General features: G+C 37.8%; 1 protein-coding gene across 3 annotated transcripts in view; it reads right to left on the reverse strand.

The window, feature by feature from the left end:
• plcb4a (phospholipase C, beta 4a) overlaps window positions 1–21,776 on the reverse strand; it is a 115,125-nt gene that overhangs the window by 83,004 nt on the left and 10,345 nt on the right. For all 3 annotated transcript variants that reach the window (XM_079832871.1, XM_079832872.1, XM_079832870.1), the window contains 5 exons: window positions 16,957–17,037; window positions 13,042–13,101; window positions 12,579–12,722; window positions 6,910–6,989; window positions 582–635 (listed from right to left, as the gene is read on the reverse strand). In XM_079832871.1, the coding sequence (XP_079688997.1) occupies window positions 582–635; window positions 6,910–6,989; window positions 12,579–12,722; window positions 13,042–13,101; window positions 16,957–17,037 (419 nt within the window). The remainder of the gene's footprint in view (window positions 1–581; window positions 636–6,909; window positions 6,990–12,578; window positions 12,723–13,041; window positions 13,102–16,956; window positions 17,038–21,776) is intronic.

The following is a 21,776-nucleotide window of genomic DNA, read 5'->3' on the forward strand; positions in this document are numbered from 1 at the left end:
ATCAGTGACATCATTTATGAACTTGCCAATTAAAGGGAAAAAAATTGTATTAAAAAAAAACATTTAGTAGTTTTGATCAGGACTGAGGTTGATTAACAGATTTATGCAACAACAAAAAAAAGAAAAAACTATTTATCTGATTTTTACAGCAGTTTAATTTAGTGGATGTTTTCATCCTGAAGATAACAAAAGGGCACAAGGGTTAAAAAAATTAAGTTCAGTCTTAGTATTATTATAACATTGAGTCATAACTAATTTCTACTGTACAGGAGTCATAATTTCTTCAAGTTAAACTGAACTTTTATTTTGACGGGTTGCCATGAAGACCTTTGAGTTTCTGTGTGTTTATGAAATGACAATAGTGTTTTTCAAATGAAACCCTAGTAATGGATATCATCTAAATACACAGAGATATAGAAGTGTCAGAGAGACATTTTGTTGCTAATTTAATGACATTCAGACATGTTTAAGTGGAATTTAAGTCTATTACTCACTGTGTGAACAATAATAATCACTGTGAAATATACAGAGATCTACCAAAAATTACAACCTCGTCAGATTTATGAGAACGCTGGAAGTACCTCCTGACAGGGATTTTTCCATTCACGTTGGTCAAAAATGACAACCGCATCCAACTGCACAAACAAAATCACATCACAAACATTGAATATGAAAGCAACAAGACACATCTGCATTATAAACATGTTCTAGATTGTCATAAACAGAACACAGAGTTTCTGAGGGTTTTATTAAGTTACATATAAGACTTTTTAAGACCCCTTTTAATACCATCCAAACAAAATTTAAGGAATAAATTGAAGGGAACCCAATATGTTCTCTATATGTGACCCTGGACCACAAAACCAGTCATATAGGTAATTTTTTTTAATTGAGATGTATACATCACATTGATGTATGGAAATATTTGGCCGAGATGCAACAATTTGAAAATCTGGAATCTGCGGATGCCAAAAAAAAAATCTGAATATTGAGAAAATCGCCTTTAAAGTTGTCCAAATGAAGTCCTTAGCAATGCATATTACTACTAACCCATTTGTGATATATTTACGGAAGAAAAATTGCAAAATACCTTCATGGAACATGATCTTAGCCACTTCAGCTCTGCAGCTGAATATATATGGTCTCATTTTACAGAAAACACTCTAAATTTTAACACAGTGGTGAAATATTGCATATATTATATTGTATTTATTCACAATTTTATGATAAACATATAAAGTCATATTTTGATTTATTTTTTTATTAATTTGTTATTTGAAAATCTATCATGTTTTATCTCTTTGGTCTACATCCCTTCAGAAAGTTTCTGTTGATTCCACTAGTTGGCATTAAACAGGGGAAAAAATATTTTCTTGATATCTCCTTCCAAAAAAAAGTTATTGAGATTAATCTGTCCAAACTATCTAATAACGCTTTTCAGCCTGCCGCTGAAAAGGCTCCATATATATATATATATATGTATGTATGTATGTATGTATGTATGTATGTATATATATATATATATTCAGTTTTTTTGAAGAGACACTGGCCCTCTTGCCTCCTTATCGACAGCCTACATTTCAAATAATAGCTTTGATTAATGATGAAAAAGGTTTCAAAATCGTGATTGTTTGGCTTGTTTTTTGAGAGTATTGTCTTAATCAGGTTAATATCAGAGTATTGTTTTAATCAGGTTAATATCAGAGTATTGTCTTAATTAATCAGGTTAATATCGGAGTATTGTCTTAATCAGGTTAATATCGGAGTATTGTCTTAGTCAGGTTAATATCAGAGTATTGTCTTAGTCAGGTTAATATCAGAGTATTGTCTTAGTCAGGTTAATATCAGAGTATTGTCTTAGTCAGGTTAATATCAGAGTATTGTCTTAATCAGGTTAATATCGGAGTATTGTCTTAGTCAGGTTAATATCAGAGTATTGTCTTAATCAGGTTAATATCGGTGTATTATCTTAATCAGGTTAATATCGGAGTATTGTCTTAATCAGGTTAATATCAGAGTATTGTTTTAATCAGGTTAATATCAGAGTATTGTCTTAATCAGGTTAATATCGGAGTATTGTCTTAATCAGGTTAATATCAGAGTATTGTCTTAATCAGGTTAATATCGGAGTATTGTCTTAATCAGGTTAATATCAGAGTATTTTCTTAATCAGGTTAATATCAGAGTATTGTATTAATCAGGTTAATATCGGAGTATTTTCTTAATCAGGTTAATATCGGAGTATTGTCTTAATCAGGTTAATATCGGAGTATTGTATTAATCAGGTTAATATCGGAGTATTGTCTTAATCAGGTTAATATCAGAGTATTGTCTTAATCAGGTTAATATCGGTGTATTATCTTAATCAGGTTAATATCGGAGTATTGTCTTAATCAGGTTAATATCAGAGTATTGTTTTAATCAGGTTAATATCAGAGTATTGTCTTAATCAGGTTAATATCGGAATATTGTCTTAATCAGGTTAATATCAGAGTATTGTCTTAATCAGGTTAATATCGGAGTATTGTCTTAATCAGGTTAATATCAGAGTATTGTCTTAATCAGGTTAATATCGGAGTATTGTATTAATCAGGTTAATATCGGAGTATTGTCTTAGTCAGGTTAATATCAGAGTATTGTCTTAATCAGGTTAATATCGGAGTATTGTCTTAGTCAGGTTAATATCAGAGTATTGTCTTAATCAGGTTAATATCGGAGTATTGTCTTAATCAGGTTAATATCAGAGTATTGTATTAATCAGGTTAATATCGGAGTATTGTCTTAATCAGGTTAATATCAGAGTATTGTATTAGTCAGGTTAATATCAGAGTATTGTATTAATCAGGTTAATATCGGAGTATTGTCTTAGTCAGGTTAATATCAGAGTATTGTTTTAATCAGGTTAATATCGGAGTATTGTCTTAGTCAGGTTAATATCAGAGTATTGTCTTAATCAGGTTAATATCGGAGTATTGTCTTAATCAGGTTAATATCAGAGTATTGTATTAATCAGGTTAATATCGGAGTATTGTCTTAATCAGGTTAATATCAGAGTATTGTCTTAATCAGGTTAATATCGGAGTATTGTATTAATCAGGTTAATATCTGAGTATTTTCTTAATCAGGTTAATATCGGAGTATTGTCTTAATCAGGTTAATATCGGAGTATTGTTTTAATCAGGTTAATATCGGAGTATTTTCTTAATCAGGTTAATATCGGAGTATTTTCTTAATCAGGTTAATATCGGAGTATTTTCTTAATCAGGTTAATATCGGAGTATTGTCTTAATCAGGTTAATATCAGAGTATTGTCTTAATCAGGTTAATATCAGAGTATTGTCTTAATCAGGTTAATATCGGAGTATTGTCTTAATCAGGTTAATATCAGAGTATTGTCTTAATCAGGTTAATATCGGAGTATTGTTTTAATCAGGTTAATATCGGAGTATTGTCTTAATCAGGTTAATATCAGAGTATTGTCTTAATCAGGTTAATATCAGAGTATTGTCTTAATCAGGTTAATATCGGAGTATTGTCTTAATCAGGTTAATATCAGAGTATTGTCTTAATCAGGTTAATATCGGAGTATTGTTTTAATCAGGTTAATATCGGAGTATTTTCTTAATCAGGTTAATATCGGAGTATTGTCTTAATCAGGTTAATATCAGAGTATTGTCTTAATCAGGTTAATATCGGAGTATTGTTTTAATCAGGTTAATATCAGAGTATTGTCTTAATCAGGTTAATATCGGAGTATTGTCTTAATCAGGTTAATATCAGAGTATTGTCTTAATCAGGTTAATATCAGAGTATTGTCTTAATCAGGTTAATATCGGAGTATTGTCTTAATCAGGTTAATATCAGAGTATTGTCTTAATCAGGTTAATATCGGAGTATTGTTTTAATCAGGTTAATATCAGAGTATTGTCTTAATCAGGTTAATATCGGAGTATTGTTTTAATCAGGTTAATATCGGAGTATTTTCTTAATCAGGTTAATATCGGAGTATTGTCTTAATCAGGTTAATATCAGAGTATTGTCTTAATCAGGTTAATATCGGAGTATTGTTTTAATCAGGTTAATATCGGAGTATTTTCTTAATCAGGTTAATATCGGAGTATTGTCTTAATCAGGTTAATATCAGAGTATTGTCTTAATCAGGTTAATATCAGAGTATTGTCTTAATCAGGTTAATATCGGAGTATTGTCTTAATCAGGTTAATATCAGAGTATTGTCTTAATCAGGTTAATATCGGAGTATTGTTTTAATCAGGTTAATATCGGAGTATTTTCTTAATCAGGTTAATATCGGAGTATTGTCTTAATCAGGTTAATATCAGAGTATTGTCTTAATCAGGTTAATATCGGAGTATTGTTTTAATCAGGTTAATATCAGAGTATTGTCTTAATCAGGTTAATATCGGAGTATTGTCTTAATCAGGTTAATATCAGAGTATTGTCTTAATCAGGTTAATATCAGAGTATTGTCTTAATCAGGTTAATATCGGAGTATTGTCTTAATCAGGTTAATATCAGAGTATTGTCTTAATCAGGTTAATATCGGAGTATTGTTTTAATCAGGTTAATATCAGAGTATTGTCTTAATCAGGTTAATATCGGAGTATTGTTTTAATCAGGTTAATATCGGAGTATTTTCTTAATCAGGTTAATATCGGAGTATTGTCTTAATCAGGTTAATATCAGAGTATTGTCTTAATCAGGTTAATATCGGAGTATTGTTTTAATCAGGTTAATATCGGAGTATTTTCTTAATCAGGTTAATATCGGAGTATTGTCTTAATCAGGTTAATATCAGAGTATTGTCTTAATCAGGTTAATATCAGAGTATTGTCTTAATCAGGTTAATATCGGAGTATTGTCTTAATCAGGTTAATATCAGAGTATTGTCTTAATCAGGTTAATATCGGAGTATTGTTTTAATCAGGTTAATATCGGAGTATTTTCTTAATCAGGTTAATATCGGAGTATTTTCTTAATCAGGTTAATATCGGAGTATTTTCTTAATCAGGTTAATATCGGAGTATTGTCTTAATCAGGTTAATATCGGAGTATTTTCTTAATCAGGTTAATATCGGAGTATTGTTTTAATCAGGTTAATATCGGAGTATTGTTGTCCATGTAAACATACTGAATGACTCACTCATTAAGATCTGCCTCCATCTACAGGCAGTTTAGTTTTATGTTTAAACATTCTTTCCAATATTTCTGATTTGTATCCAAAAAATTATTTAAATAACATTACATTATGTAATGCAGTTGTAATTTTTCAGCGTAAATTATTTAATTTGATTGGTATAGTGTCTTATTCTAATTAATTTATTGATCAAGTTTAAGAATATAAAAGGAAAGCTGAAGCCTATATTTAATCACGCAATTTATCCTACTAGCCGGGACACCTTCTTTATGTGTGCAGATGTGACGTAATGACGCAAACATATGCTTGAATTTCCCACAGAAATCGACCAGTACCACTGGAATTAAAAACATTATTACAAGCTTACCGTTGTGAATCGAGCTAAGGTAAGCAGATCGTTTTGAACACTGGCTGGTTATGTACTTGCTCAAAAAATTATTTTGGATAATTTTTAACCCAAAAAAGTTACAGACTGCAGCTTTAAGTACTGAGATTCCGTACTTCCTCCACCACTGATTGCCACAAATATACCCGTGAGACTTATGAATGGTTTTGTGGTCCAGGGTCACATATGTTTATGAAGAGAAACAATGAGCTGTATTAGCAACTTCAGAATTCGAAAATACAACTTCCAAAAATGTCCATTACTTTTTCATTAATTACACACACACACACACACACACACACACACACACACACACACACACACACACACACACACACACACACACACACACACACACACACACACACACACACACACACACACACACACACACACACACACACACACACACACACACACACACACACACACACACACACACACACACACACACACACACAAAATCGCTCTGCTCCCAACCACTAGAATAAGGAAGTCTTTAACTGTACCATCTGATCACAAAAGTGCTGTTCTTCCTCAGTGTCTTTGTCTTGTTTTCCAGTGCAAACGTCTAAAGATACTTAAATCAAGAAGCATTTACTGGAGGAGCAAAATGACATGAAGTTTTTAAAACAAAATGAATTGAGTTTATGATTAAAACAAGAACAAATATCTGCTAATGTGCTGAGAAAAAAAGAAACTTAATTCAAAGGGAAGTTGTTAACAGACGTATGTTCATGTTTTAAGCATAAGGTCACTTCATTTTGTTCCATTTTTACAATTACATTTGCATCTCAAGTAAATGTATCCTGATTAAAGACATTTAGATATTTATATTGGAAAACAGGACAAAAAGATCTTGCAATTACGTCATGGTTCACTTGCAATGCATGCAACATTTAATGCCATGACTTTATGAATTTAAGACTTTCTGCTCTTCATTTGTGTAAGGGTGAATTAAGAAACCCTGGAACAGTAGTCGCACCTCAAACACTTTTACAGCTTAAATGACGTGTATTTTCCTGTGGGATTAATAGAAGTGCTTCATATTTCTGCTTTGAAACCATCTTTAACGTCTTGCCCCATCGACTTTAATTGTAAGCGCATTACTATAAACACGACTTCTGCTTGTTTTTACAAACAGAGATGAGAGAAAATGATTTGGTAATTGACAGCACATAACCAGCGTTGCTGATCGAGTGTGTATACTTTAAATTAGTTTTTCTTTAAATACGTTTTTCTGGGTAATTAGCTTGTATAAGCAGTTAGACTGAAATATGGCTGCTGGCTGAATCATTTCCTTCAGTACTTCATGAAACGTTAAAAATGAGCAGGCATTAGCAGGCTAATATTAGCTGGTGGCACTCACTGTTTTCTCAGGCAGGTCATCGGACACACATTATTCGCTCGGGAGTTCTGAATCAGTGACCGCAAGCCGTCTGTCCATTGCTGCAAACATGCAAGAGCAAATAAGGGTGAAGCTTGAAATGTCACTGAGTATCCAGTCTCTTGATTGAGAAGAACAACAATATGAAACCAAAACAAATGCATGATCCTATCAAGCTATATAGATTATTCTATTCAGGTTTTCGTTTCTCAGAAAGGCACATCAGATATAATGCTCTGTAGAGCATGACACTAGCAACAGCAAGGTCACAGGTTGAATTCCCAGGGAAAGTTTAGTGTCTAACAACGGCCATCAGCTGTTAAAAATTCACTGTAAACCACGGCTTCTTGGGGCTTATTGCTTTAGTTGACAGTTTAACACAGGGGTGTCAAACCCTGCTCCTGGACAGCTATCGCCCAGCAGATTTCAGTTCCAACCCTACTCCAACACACCTGTCTGTAATTATCTAGCACCCTGAACACCATGATTAGCTGGTTCAGGTGTGTTTGATTCAGGTTGGTGCTAAAATCTGCAGGGTGGTAGCTCTCCAGGACCAGGGTTGGACACCCCTGGTTTAACAGTTAAGCCCAAGCCTCCGTTACTAATTCTAAAACATCACTTTAGAACTAGTAACGAAGGAACGCTGAGTCACTTCATTGATACACTCATTGCGAAAAAGTAACTCTTGTTGTAAATTTAACAGTAATGTTATTTTACTAGTAACTTGAAAAAGTAATCTGATTACATAACTCAAGGTACTTGTAATGCAAAAAAGTAACAGATATTTTGTTGTAGATTTAAAAGTAATGCGTTACTTTACTAGTTACTTGAAAAAGTAATCTGATTACGTAACTCAAGGTACTTGTAATGCAAAAAAGTAACAGATATTTTGTTGTAGATTTAAAAGTAATGCGTTACTTTACTAGTTACTTGAAAAAGTAATCTGATTACGTAACTCAAGGTACTTGTAATGCAAAAAAGTAACAGATATTTTGTTGTAGATTTAAAAGTAAAGCGTTACTTTACTTGTTACTTGAAAAAGTAATCTGATTACATAACTTGAGTTACTTGTAATGCAAAAAAGTAACAGAGATTTGGTTGTAAATTTAAAAGTAATGCATTACTTTACTAGTTACTTGAAAAAGTAATCTGATTACATAACTTAAGTTACTTGTAATGTGAAAAAGTAACTCATATTTTGTTGTAAATTTAAAAGTAATGCGTTACTTTACTAGTTACTTGAAAAAGTAATCTGATTACATAACTTAAGTTACTTGTAATGTGAAAAAGTAACTCATATTTTGTTGTAAATTTAAAAGTAATGCGTTACTTTACTTGTTACTTGAAAAAGTAATCTGATTACGTAACTCGAGTTTCATTCTTCAGGTCCATGTCCATAATTATATCCATTATAATAAAAAAAATCAGTTGATGGAAAATGTCTGCTGAGGAAAGCGATATCTTTGTCTTGGTCCTTTTAAAGAACAACTTCCTTGTTTACAACAAGTCACTCATAAATACCGTCTTTGCCGCCATCTAGTGGTGTAGTAATGCAACTTTCACTGAAGTTGACTATTGCAATCACTAACGGACCCTTTCTCAATACCAAATCCAGCATATTATTTATATAAAATTATATTTATTGAACAATAATATTTAAATCAACAACAATAGCCGTTATAAAAGACAATAGGAAATAAACCCAAGCAAACAAAAGCAGCGCTCTAATACAGGATTTTTGCGATTTGCTCTGGAACATGTAATAGAATAATAAGACCAAAGATTGCCTGTTTGATATACCCCAAATTAATTATGTCATGTCTACATAAGAGACGGCGGGAAATTCCCGAAGGACTGTCCGAGATGAAGCTGTTCTCGATGGTACATGAGCGTTGAACGGCCTGGAGCTCGCATCTGAGAAAGCTTTAGGCCCCATTTACACTGCATGGTTCAAGTGACCCAATTCCGACAGATCGGATATGACATGTGAACGTGAAAGCAGGAAAAAAACGCATGAATTCTGATATCCTCCAATCGGATTCAGGCCTCACTCATATGTGGTAATAAATCCGATATTCATTTGCATCTGCCATGTAAGCGGTCAAATCGCATATTCCCATGTAAATGCGAGTCGTACGTCATTGAAAAAGAGACGGAGGCGAATGACGTCCACTCAGGTGGACACGAACTGCGATCACATGACACTAATGGCTCTTTTTTCTCTGCCTTATGGGAGCAATGTTTTGCTGACCTTTAAAGTAAAACATTGAGTAATCATCTCGTTTGCATCCATTGCGTCCATTGCATTTCGCACCGTTTTACTTCCTTTTCCGGGTCAGAACGTCTTCGGCTGTTTCGCCAGTATATAGTGTAAATGCAAATATCGGATACGGGTCACTTTTAAAAGATGATGTAAGCGGGTCGTCCAAAAAAATCGGATATAGTCACCAAATCGGATTGTGCATCAAGACCTGCAGTGTAAAAAAATAAAGATGCTGATACATTTGTGATACAAATTGTTATAGTGCTGTTATCACTAAAATATAGTACGACTGAAAAAGGCTCTCAGCCAAGCCAATCAGATTCCAGAACCAGAAAGAACTGTTGTATTAAATAGAATAATATGTGGGTAAACAAGTAAATAATGGCAGAATGTTAATTTTTGTGTAAACTAGTAACCCTTTAATAATGCACTGGGGGGGTGGGGGTGGACTATCAAATTGATCGAGTCTGAAAGGTTGCATTAATGAATGAATGGAAGATGTGCCGTTTTGTAAACATGTTTTTCTCTCTTAGCGTTTTATGAGTGCGCTATTTTTACATGAGATTCCAGGACATAAAGGATGCCACTTCTAATGCGCTCCTAATGCAAACACTCTTACTTCCTGGGAATCTAATAATGAATCAAGCACATGTTTCAGACAAAACACGAGACCCAGACCAACAGAGGGTCCCGAAACAGCAGCTGCTTGCTAGTTCAACACAGTGCACACATCCCCGGGGTCATGGGCGGACCCTCGAGAGGAGCCGATAGAATCAGCAGTGCTTTAAGACGCCGCAGCGGTGACGGCACAGTGACAGGCAGATGTCAGGAGCTGGAATTAGATGACCTTCCTTCAGCCGAAATCCTTCAGGGAAAGGTTGAATCTTCGGTCAGTTATCATTTAATTTATATGTAAAAAATTAAATATGTAAAACATTCATTTTTATATAAATAATGTTTTACATTTTACATACATGTAAGACGGTTAACAATCTTTTATTTTAAGACTTTAAGATAAAAGATTGTTGCAAACCAACTAACCATAAAAGTGTCGGCTAAATGACTAAATGCAAATTCAAATCGTCATAGTTCATGCTAATTTTGTGAATACTTATAATAAAAATGTTCCGCATTTTAATATCTGTTGATGCAGTGAGTGGAAGTCAAGGAAAATCACACATTGGGTCTCATTCATGAAACACGAGCAGAACGAATGTGTGTGTAAATCATCCGTAAAGCCGCTCTGAAGTAAATTTTTGAATTCACGAAAATTTTTGCATTTTCAAATTAATAGTTGGTACGAAATAAATGTACACCTGCTCCCTCACACGTGTGAATGGCGCTTAAAACATTTTAACGGTCTGTGTTCTAATTTAGGCAAACTGATGACATTGCATTTTGATGCACTATGTACCATAATAATACTTCAAGAGTTAATTTGCCCTGCCTTTTTTTACTGTTCAACTTTGGGTAATATGCAGCGCTCTAGCCTGACGTGGTCATAATCCGATTCTAGTCAGAATATGAGTCTGATCTGCTCTATTGGGCTGTGATTAATGGGCATTTCAACCGAACCAGGAAAGAAAACGCCTCTGCACTCAATTGGATAGACCTACAACCAATCAGAGCAACGGAGTAAGTGACGTGTTGAGCGACGTATAGTTGTCAACAGAACTCAACTGCACGCACACTGGAAGAAGTAGAAGAAGAAGAAGACGAGTGTAAACGATCTTTGCCGGTGTTGTAAACAGAATTTAAGGAGACACGGAGTACTTACCAACACCATCATCATTTCTGAGAGCAATAGTAAAGCTGAACGCATACACCAACAAGTTCTCCATTTAGTGAACGAATTCAACCCAAGCGCTCTTTGGTGACGTGATGATGACGTTACTGTTGATCATCTGTCCATCATCGTATAAAGCCCGCCCTGATGATTTGATTGGTCCGAACAGCGACCAATCATCACCGACCAATCATCCCCCTTGTACACCGACTGAACAACAATGGGGAAGTTGATATTGCTTTTTACTGCATTTTTATATTCAGCGATATTCTTCAAAATGAGATACTGGTAACATTACTGCAGTGGATATTCTGTATCATAGCAACCAAAGTATTTCAGCAATTCATGGACTGGCCACTAGAGGCAGACTCCAGAAGGAGCAGAATCTCATTGAGCTCATGTTAAAATGCCCAACTTTACAGCAGAAGAACACATGTTTACAGTCTGGGACAAATTGTGGTTGTGGTCTATACGGCTAATTTTGTGAGGGGGTGAATTTTTTTATAACTCATTCGTTAACATTATATAAAGCCTTAAAGTTCTGCATAATTAAGGGCGTGGCCACTTTGAGTGACAGGTGGATTGTCGTTTGTCTGCTGTTTGTTAGTGATCACGTCACTTCAGCTCCGCCCACGTCCCGCCTCTTTGCCCATTTTCTGTTATCCGGGAGTGACGCGCTGACAAGATGGAGACGGCCAGCTCGACCCTACTTTACGCTTCAAAACTGCTCTTCAGAATCCTATGGGTGACGTCACAGACTGTAAAAAAATTATTGACGTAGTGTCCATGCTTGCAAAGCGCTTTCAAGCGCCACCAGCTGGCCATTTACAGAAGGGCACCAGCCATTTTTTAGCTGGCTAAAAAATGCTTTGGTGGACACACGATAGTTAAATATTTATTTCTAGGCATAGAGCCAATAAGTCTCTTTGGCATTTATGCAAAATACTGGAGCCAAACCTGAGCAGGAAGTCCAGAAGATTCCACAGCGACACGTCATTTGCAGTTGTAACTCATGGGCGGGGATTATGCTAATTGTGAATGAGCGTGCACGCCCCATTTACGAATGTTTGGAATTCATTACACACACGTAACAACTACTGAATCTGTGGTATACGAAGCCTTTTTCCGAAGGAGTTTTCGTAAAGGTCAATTTTGCGCGCAAATTACGTATATTTGCGAAAGTTTCATGAATGAGACCCATTATGTGATAAAAACAATTTCTTAGTCCATAATATTTTATTTCTCTGCATATGTATAGTTTTTCTAGTGAGTGAAGTTTTTAATATTTTTTTTAATATTAAAACATATATATTTTTATATTTTGTTTTTCACTTTAATTGTTGTTTTTGCCACTTCATTTTTTATTATTACTTTTTATTATTATATCATAGTTTTTATGATTTCTTATTTTAGTACATCAAGTTTAACTAAATGAAAATTAGAGATGTTGCATTAACAACTAGCTGAAATAAAATAAGTTAAGGTTTTTAATATTTTATCTCAGTTAAGTTTATTTTATTTCACCTATAGAACGTTTTTTATGCTTTTAGTTTTAGTAACCTATAATAACCCTGCTCACAGCCAGGAAAAAGCTGGCGTTACCTTGGCAGCGCTGATGTTTTGCGTGACCATGTACATGAAGCTCAGGTTAACCAGGTCTGTGCCGCTGCATATGCAGATGATTCTGCCCTCCAGGTTACTTTCACATTTTCCTGCGGCCTCCAGCGCAGAGAGAACCTTTGGGTCCTGCGGAGAGTTTGAGAGACGAGGGCATGAAACAGACCACTAGAAAACCACCATCATCATCATAACTTCTCAAACCACAACCTCATCAACATGTACATTTATAATGTTCATTAAAAGAGCTGTCAGCTTTGTTGAAAAATGAATTGATTTAAGAACATTCTATAGATATTTCATGCAAAAATACCACTTATTTTTATTAAATTAATTTAAGAGCTGTTATTAAGTTGACAAAGACGAATATTTTGCACTGAAGAATCATTCACAATAAGATGAGGACTATGAATTAATTAAGTAAATAGGTTGAATTTATTGGTTTTACCTTTGGTACACTGACATCACGTATACTGTTGATCAGGGAAAACTCTAATACTTGACCCTCCTATATGAAAAAAGATATGAAACAAATCAAAATGATGATAAGGCATGCATTTTTTGCACTGCAGAAGAATTGTTTTCCATGTTTTAGACAAGCCTAAAAATAAAAAAAAATAAAAAAAACCCTGTGGTGAAAATCAAGTTTGTAATGTTTATATATATCTATGTGGTGTATCTAATATGCTTAAAACCAAACCATGTGCAGATTCATCAGTCAACATCATTGCAGATTGTTTTCTCCTAAAACTGCAGTGAACCAAAGCATGGGACAGGCCCATTATGAGTTAGATAAAGTGTGGCCCTCTTGGGTCAGTCCGTTCACGATTGCCTTCGGGGGTTGGGGGGCTAATGGCTTGTAATGGGTCTCCCTCGTCCGTTTGCAATCACTTTTGGCTTTGATGGAGGGAAGGGGATTTGTCAGAGGGGGATTTGGCCATGATTTGTCCCTCTCATTCTGTCCGATCAGGTCCATTCGTGATCACTTTTGGTTTTGGTGGGTGGAGAGGGATTTGCCCCAATCAGGTCCATTTGTGATCGCTTTTGGCTTTGGTGGGGAGAGAGGAATTTGCCCCAATCAGGTCCATTTGTGATCGCTTTTGGCTTTGGTGGGTGGAGAGGAATTTGCCCCAATCAGGTCCATTTGTGATCGCTTTTGGCTTTGGTGGGTGGAGAGGAATTTGCCCCAATCAGGTCCATTTGTGATCGCTTTTGGCTTTGGTGGGTGGAGAGGAATTTGCCCCAATCAGGTCCATTTGTGATCGCTTTTGGCTTTAGTGGGGAGAGAGGGATTTGCCCCAATCAGGTCCATTTGTGATCGCTTTTGGCTTTGGTGGGGAGAGAGGGATTTGCCCCCATCAGGTCCATTCGCGATCGCTTTTGGCTTTGGTGGGTGGAGAGGAATTTGCCCCAATCAGGTCCATTTGTGATCGCTTTTGGCTTTGGTGGGTGGAGAGGAATTTGCCCCAATCAGGTCCATTTGTGATCGCTTTTGGTTTTGGTGGGTGGAGAGGAATTTGCCCCAATCAGGTCCATTTGTGATCGCTTTTGGCTTTAGTGGGGAGAGAGGGATTTGCCCCCATCAGGTCCATTCGCGATCGCTTTTGGCTTTGGTGGGTGGAGAGGGATTTGCCCCAATCAGGTCCATTCGTGATCGCTTTTGGCTTTGGTGGGTGGAGAGGAATTTGCCCCAATCAGGTCCATTTGTGATCGCTTTTGGTTTTGGTGGGTGGAGAGGAATTTGCCCCAATCAGGTCCATTTGTGATCGCTTTTGGCTTTAGTGGGGAGAGAGGGATTTGCCCCAATCAGGTCCATTTGTGATCGCTTTTGGCTTTGGTGGGGAGAGAGGGATTTGCCCCCATCAGGTCCATTCGCGATCGCTTTTGGCTTTGGTGGGTGGAGAGGGATTTGCCCCAATCAGGTCCATTCGTGATCGCTTTTGGCTTTGGTGGGTGGAGAGGAATTTGCCCCAATCAGGTCCATTTGTGATCGCTTTTGGCTTTAGTGGGGAGAGAGGGATTTGCCCCAATCAGGTCCATTTGTGATCGCTTTTGGCTTTGGTGGGGAGAGAGGGATTTGCCCCAATCAGGTCCATTTGTGATCGCTTTTGGCTTTAGTGGGGAGAGAGGGATTTGCCCCAATCAGGTCCATTTGTGATCGCTTTTGGCTTTGGTGGGGAGAGAGGGATTTGCCCCAATCAGGTCCATTTGTGATCGCTTTTGGCTTTGGTGGGTGGAGAGGAATTTGCCCCAATCAGGTCCATTTGTGATCGCTTTTGGCTTTAGTGGGGAGAGAGGGATTTGCCCCAATCAGGTCCATTTGTGATCGCTTTTGGCTTTGGTGGGTGGAGAGGGATTTGCCCCAATCAGGTCCATTCGCTACCGCTTTTGGCTTTGGTGGGTGGAGAGGGATTTGCCCCCATCAGGTCCATTCGCGATCGCTTTTGGCTTTGGTGGGTGGAGAGGAATTTGTCCCAATCAGGTCCATTCACGATCGATTTTGGCTTTGGTGGTTGGTTGAGGGATTTGCCCCAATCAGGTCCATTCGCGATCGATTTTGGCTTTGGTGGAGGGAGGGGGATTTGTCCCAATCAGGTCCATCCGTGATCGCTTTTGGTTTTGGTGGTTGGTTGAGGGATTTGCCCCAATCAGGTCCATTCGCGATCGATTTTGGCTTTGGTGGAGGGAGGGGGATTTGTCCCAATCAGGTCCATTCGTGATCGCTTTTGGCTTTGGTGGTTGGTTGAGGGATTTTCCCCAATCAGGTCCATTCGCGATCGATTTTGGCTTTGGTGGAGGGAGGGGGATTTGTCCCAATCAGGTCCATTCGTGATCGCTTTTGGCTTTGGTGGAGGGAGGGGGATTTGTCCCAATCAGGTCCATTCGTGATCGCTTTTGGCTTTGGTGGAGGGAGGGGGATTTGTCCCAATCAGGTCCATTCGCGATCGATTTTGGTTTTGGTGGTTGGTTGAGGGATTTGCCCCAATCAGGTCCATTCGCGATCGCTTATGGTTTTGGTGGGGAGAGTGAGATTTTCCCCAATCAGGTCCATTCGCGATCCCTTATGGTTTTGGTGGGGAGAGTGAGATTTTCCCCAATCAGGTCCATTCGTGATCGCTTTTGGCTTTGGTGGGGAGAGTGAGATTTTCCCCAATCAGGTCCATTCGTGATCGCTTTTGGCTTTGGTGGGGAGAGTGAGATTTTCCCCAATCAGGTCCATTCGTGATCGCTTTTGGTTTTGGTGGGGAGAGTGAGATTTTCCCCAATCAGGTCCATTCACGATCGCTTAGGGCTTTGGTGGGTGGAGGGGTATTTTTATATATAACAACAAACGGCCAAAACGAGGGAGAAATGCGGAAGAACTTTTAAAAGGTCTAAGGATATTTTCAATACATTTAAGAGCACTACAGTCTCTGAACAAACGACACACGTCAGTTTAACACAGAAAGAATAAAGCAGTTACTTTTGCCCATTCTTCTTTGAACTGTCAGTCTACTTATTAACTTACATCGTCTTCTGTGTGGCAGAATAACCCATTGTGTCATCGCGGTCGTGATCAGACGTACGGCTGTAGTATCAGTGTCCTTGTTTGCACATATATTTCATTTGAAGAAGATGTGATGAAATATGTGCGATTACACTCTGCTGGTTCATGTTTACAGCACTAGGGTATATGAAATAGGTCCATAAAAAACGTAAACGCGCTCGCTCTAGTCTATATCTGTGCTATATGATCCATGTGGTGAGAAATCCCCCCCTGTAACCTCAAATAGGGCATTATTTAAGAGGACAGCCATTTGTAGTGGTGTCCGAAACCATAGTGGACGTTATTGAGTGCACTCATTCAATCACACATTGCACCGCAATAACGAGTGTACAGCCGATGTACACACAACTTCACACACTCGTTTTCATTCACTCCTTCAAGTGAACAATATAAGAGGATAACGTAGGGAACAGTGAATGAGGTTTTAGGGGGCGATTTCGGACTTAACAAAGGATGTGATGCGATCTCAGCTGTGCTCTCACTACAGTGCAACAGTGAAACGGGACCCCTCTCAAACAGTGTCGCGTTCAGAACATTGGTTAAGCGATACATACCGGTATTGTGGTCAATCATCAAAATTCATATCATAGCAAAAATAAATACTGGTATTTGGGATGAACCGGTATACCGCCCATCCCTACTAGAAAGATTAACTATTTTCATCAGGTGAAATTGTTTTTATGTCGCAATATATATAAATCGCAGAAAAACTAAATATCGCAATGCAAGTTGTTTCCAATATCGTGCAGCCCTACTCAAAACGTGTGCACCGTATTTGAGAAACTTGAATGCATGACATTCTCACACAAGTTGTACCTTTCCTTCACTTTTCCATGTCAGGAAGAATCCAAAATCATCCGCCTTGAACAAACAGTTTGATTCAAAGACAAACGGATCCTGCAAAACAGAAATAAAGCAGAAATAAACACTGCTCTGGGTCAGCTATGACTGAGCTTCATTTAAAGCATGTTTGTACTGTAATAGACCTTGATGTGCGTTTAACTGTAATATTTATAGCACTTTATAAATGTATAAACGAGCTCACTATCTTACAGATCACTGAAAGAGCTGCTATGAGAAACTCCACATTAGAAAGAAAAAAAAGTTGCATCTTGGGAAATAAACATAGTAAAATAAACCACCTTCATAATGTCAACAGAATCAATTTCCATCCCACTTCATTTAAGTATTCAAGAGATAATAGCAAAGATATAATGATAACAAACAAATAAAGCTGAATTTCATCTCATATCAATAGAGAGGGAGACCTCCAAGAGCTCTGAAAGCCTCATGGGAAATCTGTACGCTGGTTTAACAACTCAGATCCAGTCTCTGACACGTCGTTCATGAGAATACATCCTTCCAGAAAAAACTTTTATTCCAAGATAAACTTCTCCAGCCTGCGCGAACGTTCCCAGGGGAAGAATGTCTTTGAGAACACAGATGTTCACAATATCCTCTGTGATTAAAGTCACCAGCGTCCATTCCAAGCATCTTCTTTGCAAATGAATGATGACATTACTTCAAACGTGGTATATTTAGAGCAGCTAAGCTATAATTTTTGTTTATTTTGTGTGAATTCTGAGCTCAGAAAAATGAAGAGCGGTTTAATTAAGCACATTTTCCATAACAAATTACTGAAATGCATCAAGACTTAATTATGTAGTTTTTAAAACGACTAACTTTTTACCATTAAATGCTATATATTTCCAATTAGCAAAATATTTTAGTTACACTACAACCATAAAAAAATATTTCCGTTATTGTACTAAAAAAATGAAATGAAATAACAATTAATAAAAAACATATAGATTGTTTTTAAAAGAAAACACACAAAAAACAAACTTTAAAATAAAATGCAAAATATAAAAATTAGCGCTGTCAAAATTAACTCATTACACGTATGTGATTAATTTCAGTTTAAAGCTACACTGTGTAACTTTTTTTTTAGTTTATTCTTAGCTAAAAACACTTAGTTCTTTCAAAAATATATGTGCTCATTAATGTATATTTACTTCTTTCAAGTAATAAAGTATTCTCGTAAGTTTATAATATGCCATTGAAAATATATACGGGTGAGGGGTTCGAATGCGGGTCGCCATGTTGCCCCTCCATCTTGAAAGTACATTAGCCAAAGAGGGACATACCCGTAAATTCAAGCTTCGCCTTTCGCGTTTTAAAGGGTTAGTTCACCCAAAAATGAAAATTCTGTCATTAATTACTTACCCTCATGTCGTTGGACACCTGTAAGACCTCCGTTCGTCTTCAGAACACAAATGAAGATATTTTAGTTGAAATCTGATGGCTCTGAAAGGCCTCCATTGGCACAATGGTACTTTACACTCTCAAGACCCTTAAAAGGTACTAAAGACGTCGTTACAAAGTCCATCTCACTACAGTGGTTCTAAAATAACTTTATGAATCAGCAAGAATAGTTTTTGTGCGCAAAAAAACCCTAAATAACGACTTATATAGTGATGACGATTTCAAAAAAAGGCCTCATGAAGCTTCGAAGCGTTATGAATCACTGAGCCGAATCATGATTTGGATCGTGTGTCAAACCGCCAAACTGCTGAAATTTGGCGATTCAAACTGCTGTACCTCACATTAAACTATGGAATGGCTTCAGAACACTTTATATGGTGCACGATAGGCTTGCTACGATAGTCGGTGTTGCCGGTGTTACCGGTGTACAGACTCAACACCGCTCACATCACTTGCCCACCGTGGCACCGCCCCACCGTCGTTTTTTTTTTTTTTTTATCCTAATAAAATAATTTAGTTCAGTTAGAGAACAGACAATACAAATTAAAACTGAACGTGTCTGCTTAATAAAGCATGACACGCGGCAGGAGTAATTCATCAGATTTCATTCATCATAGAGTGAGGAGCTGACTGAGATGATCGCAGAAGATTTTGGTTTCAAAGCGAAACGTAAAAGCGCCAATTTAAGGGAGTTTGTCATTTGTTTTGTTGTTGTGTTTTTCATATAAAATAATAGGCTAATGAACCCACAATTCAAGCAACCCGCCACCGAATTGGCGCTAATTCAAAAACAAAAGTAAAATGTGCACGGCCGCACAGAGCGCGCATTGTTTCCTTTCGTCTGTGACTCCGTCTCCGAGTCCGACACTCTGAGATGACGTAATTTTTGCCGCGCGCACCCTCGCGCTCGTTCGTTCGAACCATGGTGCGGACGCGTCGAATATAAACAAGGGTTCAAGGACGAATTGTCATTCATTCATGGCGTGCGTCTCACAGATAGACCGATCAATGCCTGATCAGTGCCCTGACTACTAGGGAACTGTTAAGACGCACCCATGGCCTCACAGAGCGCGCATTTACGGACGAACTTCATTCATGGCCTCACAGAGCACGCATTTACGGACGAACTTCATTCATGGCCTCACAGAGCGCGCATTTACGGACGAACTTCATTCATGGCCTCACAGAGCGCGCATTTACGGACGAACTTCATTCATGGCCTCACAGAGCGCGCATTTACGGATGAACTTCATTCATGGTCTCACAGAGCGCGCATTTACGGATGAACTTCATTCATGGTCTCACAGAGCACGCATTTACGGATGAACTTCATTCATGGTCTCACAGAGCGCGCATTTACGGATGAACTTCATTCATGGCCTCACAGAGCGCGCATTTATGGATGAACTTCATTCATGGCCTCACAGAGCGCGCATTTATGGATGAACTTCATTCATGGCCTCACAGAGCGCGCATTTATGGATGAACTTCATTCATGGCCTCACAGAGCGCGCATTTACGGATGAACTTCATTCATGGTCTCACAGAGCGCGCATTTACGGATGAACTTCATTCATGGTCTCACAGAGCGCGCATTTATGGATGAACTTCATTCATGGCCTCACAGAGCGCGCATTTATGGATGAACTTCATTCATGGCCTCACAGAGCGCGCATTTACGGATGAACTTCATTCATGGTCTCACAGAGCGCGCATTTACGGATGAACTTCATTCATGGTCTCACAGAGCACGCATTTACGGATGAACTTCATTCATGGTCTCACAGAGCGCGCATTTACGGATGAACTTCATTCATGGCCTCACAGAGCGCGCATTTATGGATGAACTTCATTCATGGCCTCACAGAGCGCGCATTTACGGATGAACTTCATTCATGGCCTCACAGAGCGCGCATTTATGGATGAACTTCATTCATGGCCTCACAGAGCGCGCATTTATGGATGAACTTCATTCATGGTCTCACAGAGCGCGCATTTATGGATGAACTTCATTCATGGCCTCACAGAGCGCGCATTTATGGATGAACTTCATTCATGGTCTCACAGAGCGCGCATTTATGGATGAACTTCATTCATGGTCTCACAGAGCGCGCATTTACGGATGAACTTCATTCATGGCCTCACAGAGCGCGCATTTACGGATGAACTTCATTCATGGTCTCACAGAGCGCGCATTTACAGACGAACTTCATTCATGGTCTCACAGAGCGCGCATTTACAGACGAACTTCATTCATGGCCTCACAGAGCGCGCATTTACGGACGAACTTCATTCATGGCCTCACAGAGCGCGCATTTACAGACGAGCTGTCATTCACGGTGTGCGCGCACTGGTGCGTTTTCTGTTCAGTTTTCAGTTGCGGTCGTGTATGTTGCTTTCGGTTAGATAGAATTAGTGATTTACAAGCCCCCGCCGGTGATACCGGTATTACTGGTGTTGTCACACGTCGATTAACCGGTGGGAAAATTTCCTCACCGTCACATCCCTAGTGCATGAAGAAGAGTTGATGATGCTTTATAATGTGTTTGTGCCTTTTGTGGGGCACTGGGGCTTAACAATAACACAGAATATTATACACACAGTAGCCTGTATTTATCGGATTTGGATCGGTCCGGTCTGATCGATACCCGATCCGGCAAACAATGGCGGATCAGAGCCGATACCGATACTGAGTATCGGATCGTTGCATCCCTAATCATTGTAAATATAGACAGTTAATTGCACTTGCACTGGTAAGAGTCGATGTGATGGGGTATTATTATGTAATTTGTTGGTTTGTATATAACATGCAGAAAACTAGATGTGCGTGTCAAAAGGATTACAGACTTTCCGGCTGCTGATGTGATATTGTTAACAATACTGTCAATAACAACACGTGAGTACAACTCACAGCTATTCATTGGTACATTTATAAGCTTTATTTAATAAAATAGCACATTATCTTCATAAAAAATGAAGACAGTGAGAAACTTCAGTGGTTTTATTTCACATTTGACTGCATTCATTTTCATTTCTGAATATTTATGTCAGCTGTTAGACATCAGACTGACTGGAAAGACATTGTATAGGCCTATTGTAATGCTGGTAAGCCTACTTTAAAAACGTTTATTTTATCATTTTACTAATTTCTTATCTTTTGTTGTTATTTTATTAGTTTGTCTTGCACAATAATAGGTTATTAGTCACTTAAAAACATATTATATATACAACTTTGGCTATAAAATAAGTAAAAGCACTAACCTTTATTTGCATTTATTTATTTTTCTGTTTTGGTCGATATCCTTATTAGGTGCATGGCACCAGATGTGAGCCTCCATGCCCATATCTTATAGACCCACCGTATATGATAT

This window comes from Gobio gobio (genome assembly GCF_949357685.1).
Source record: "Gobio gobio genome assembly, chromosome: 13".
Taxonomy (NCBI): domain Eukaryota; kingdom Metazoa; phylum Chordata; class Actinopteri; order Cypriniformes; family Gobionidae; genus Gobio; species Gobio gobio.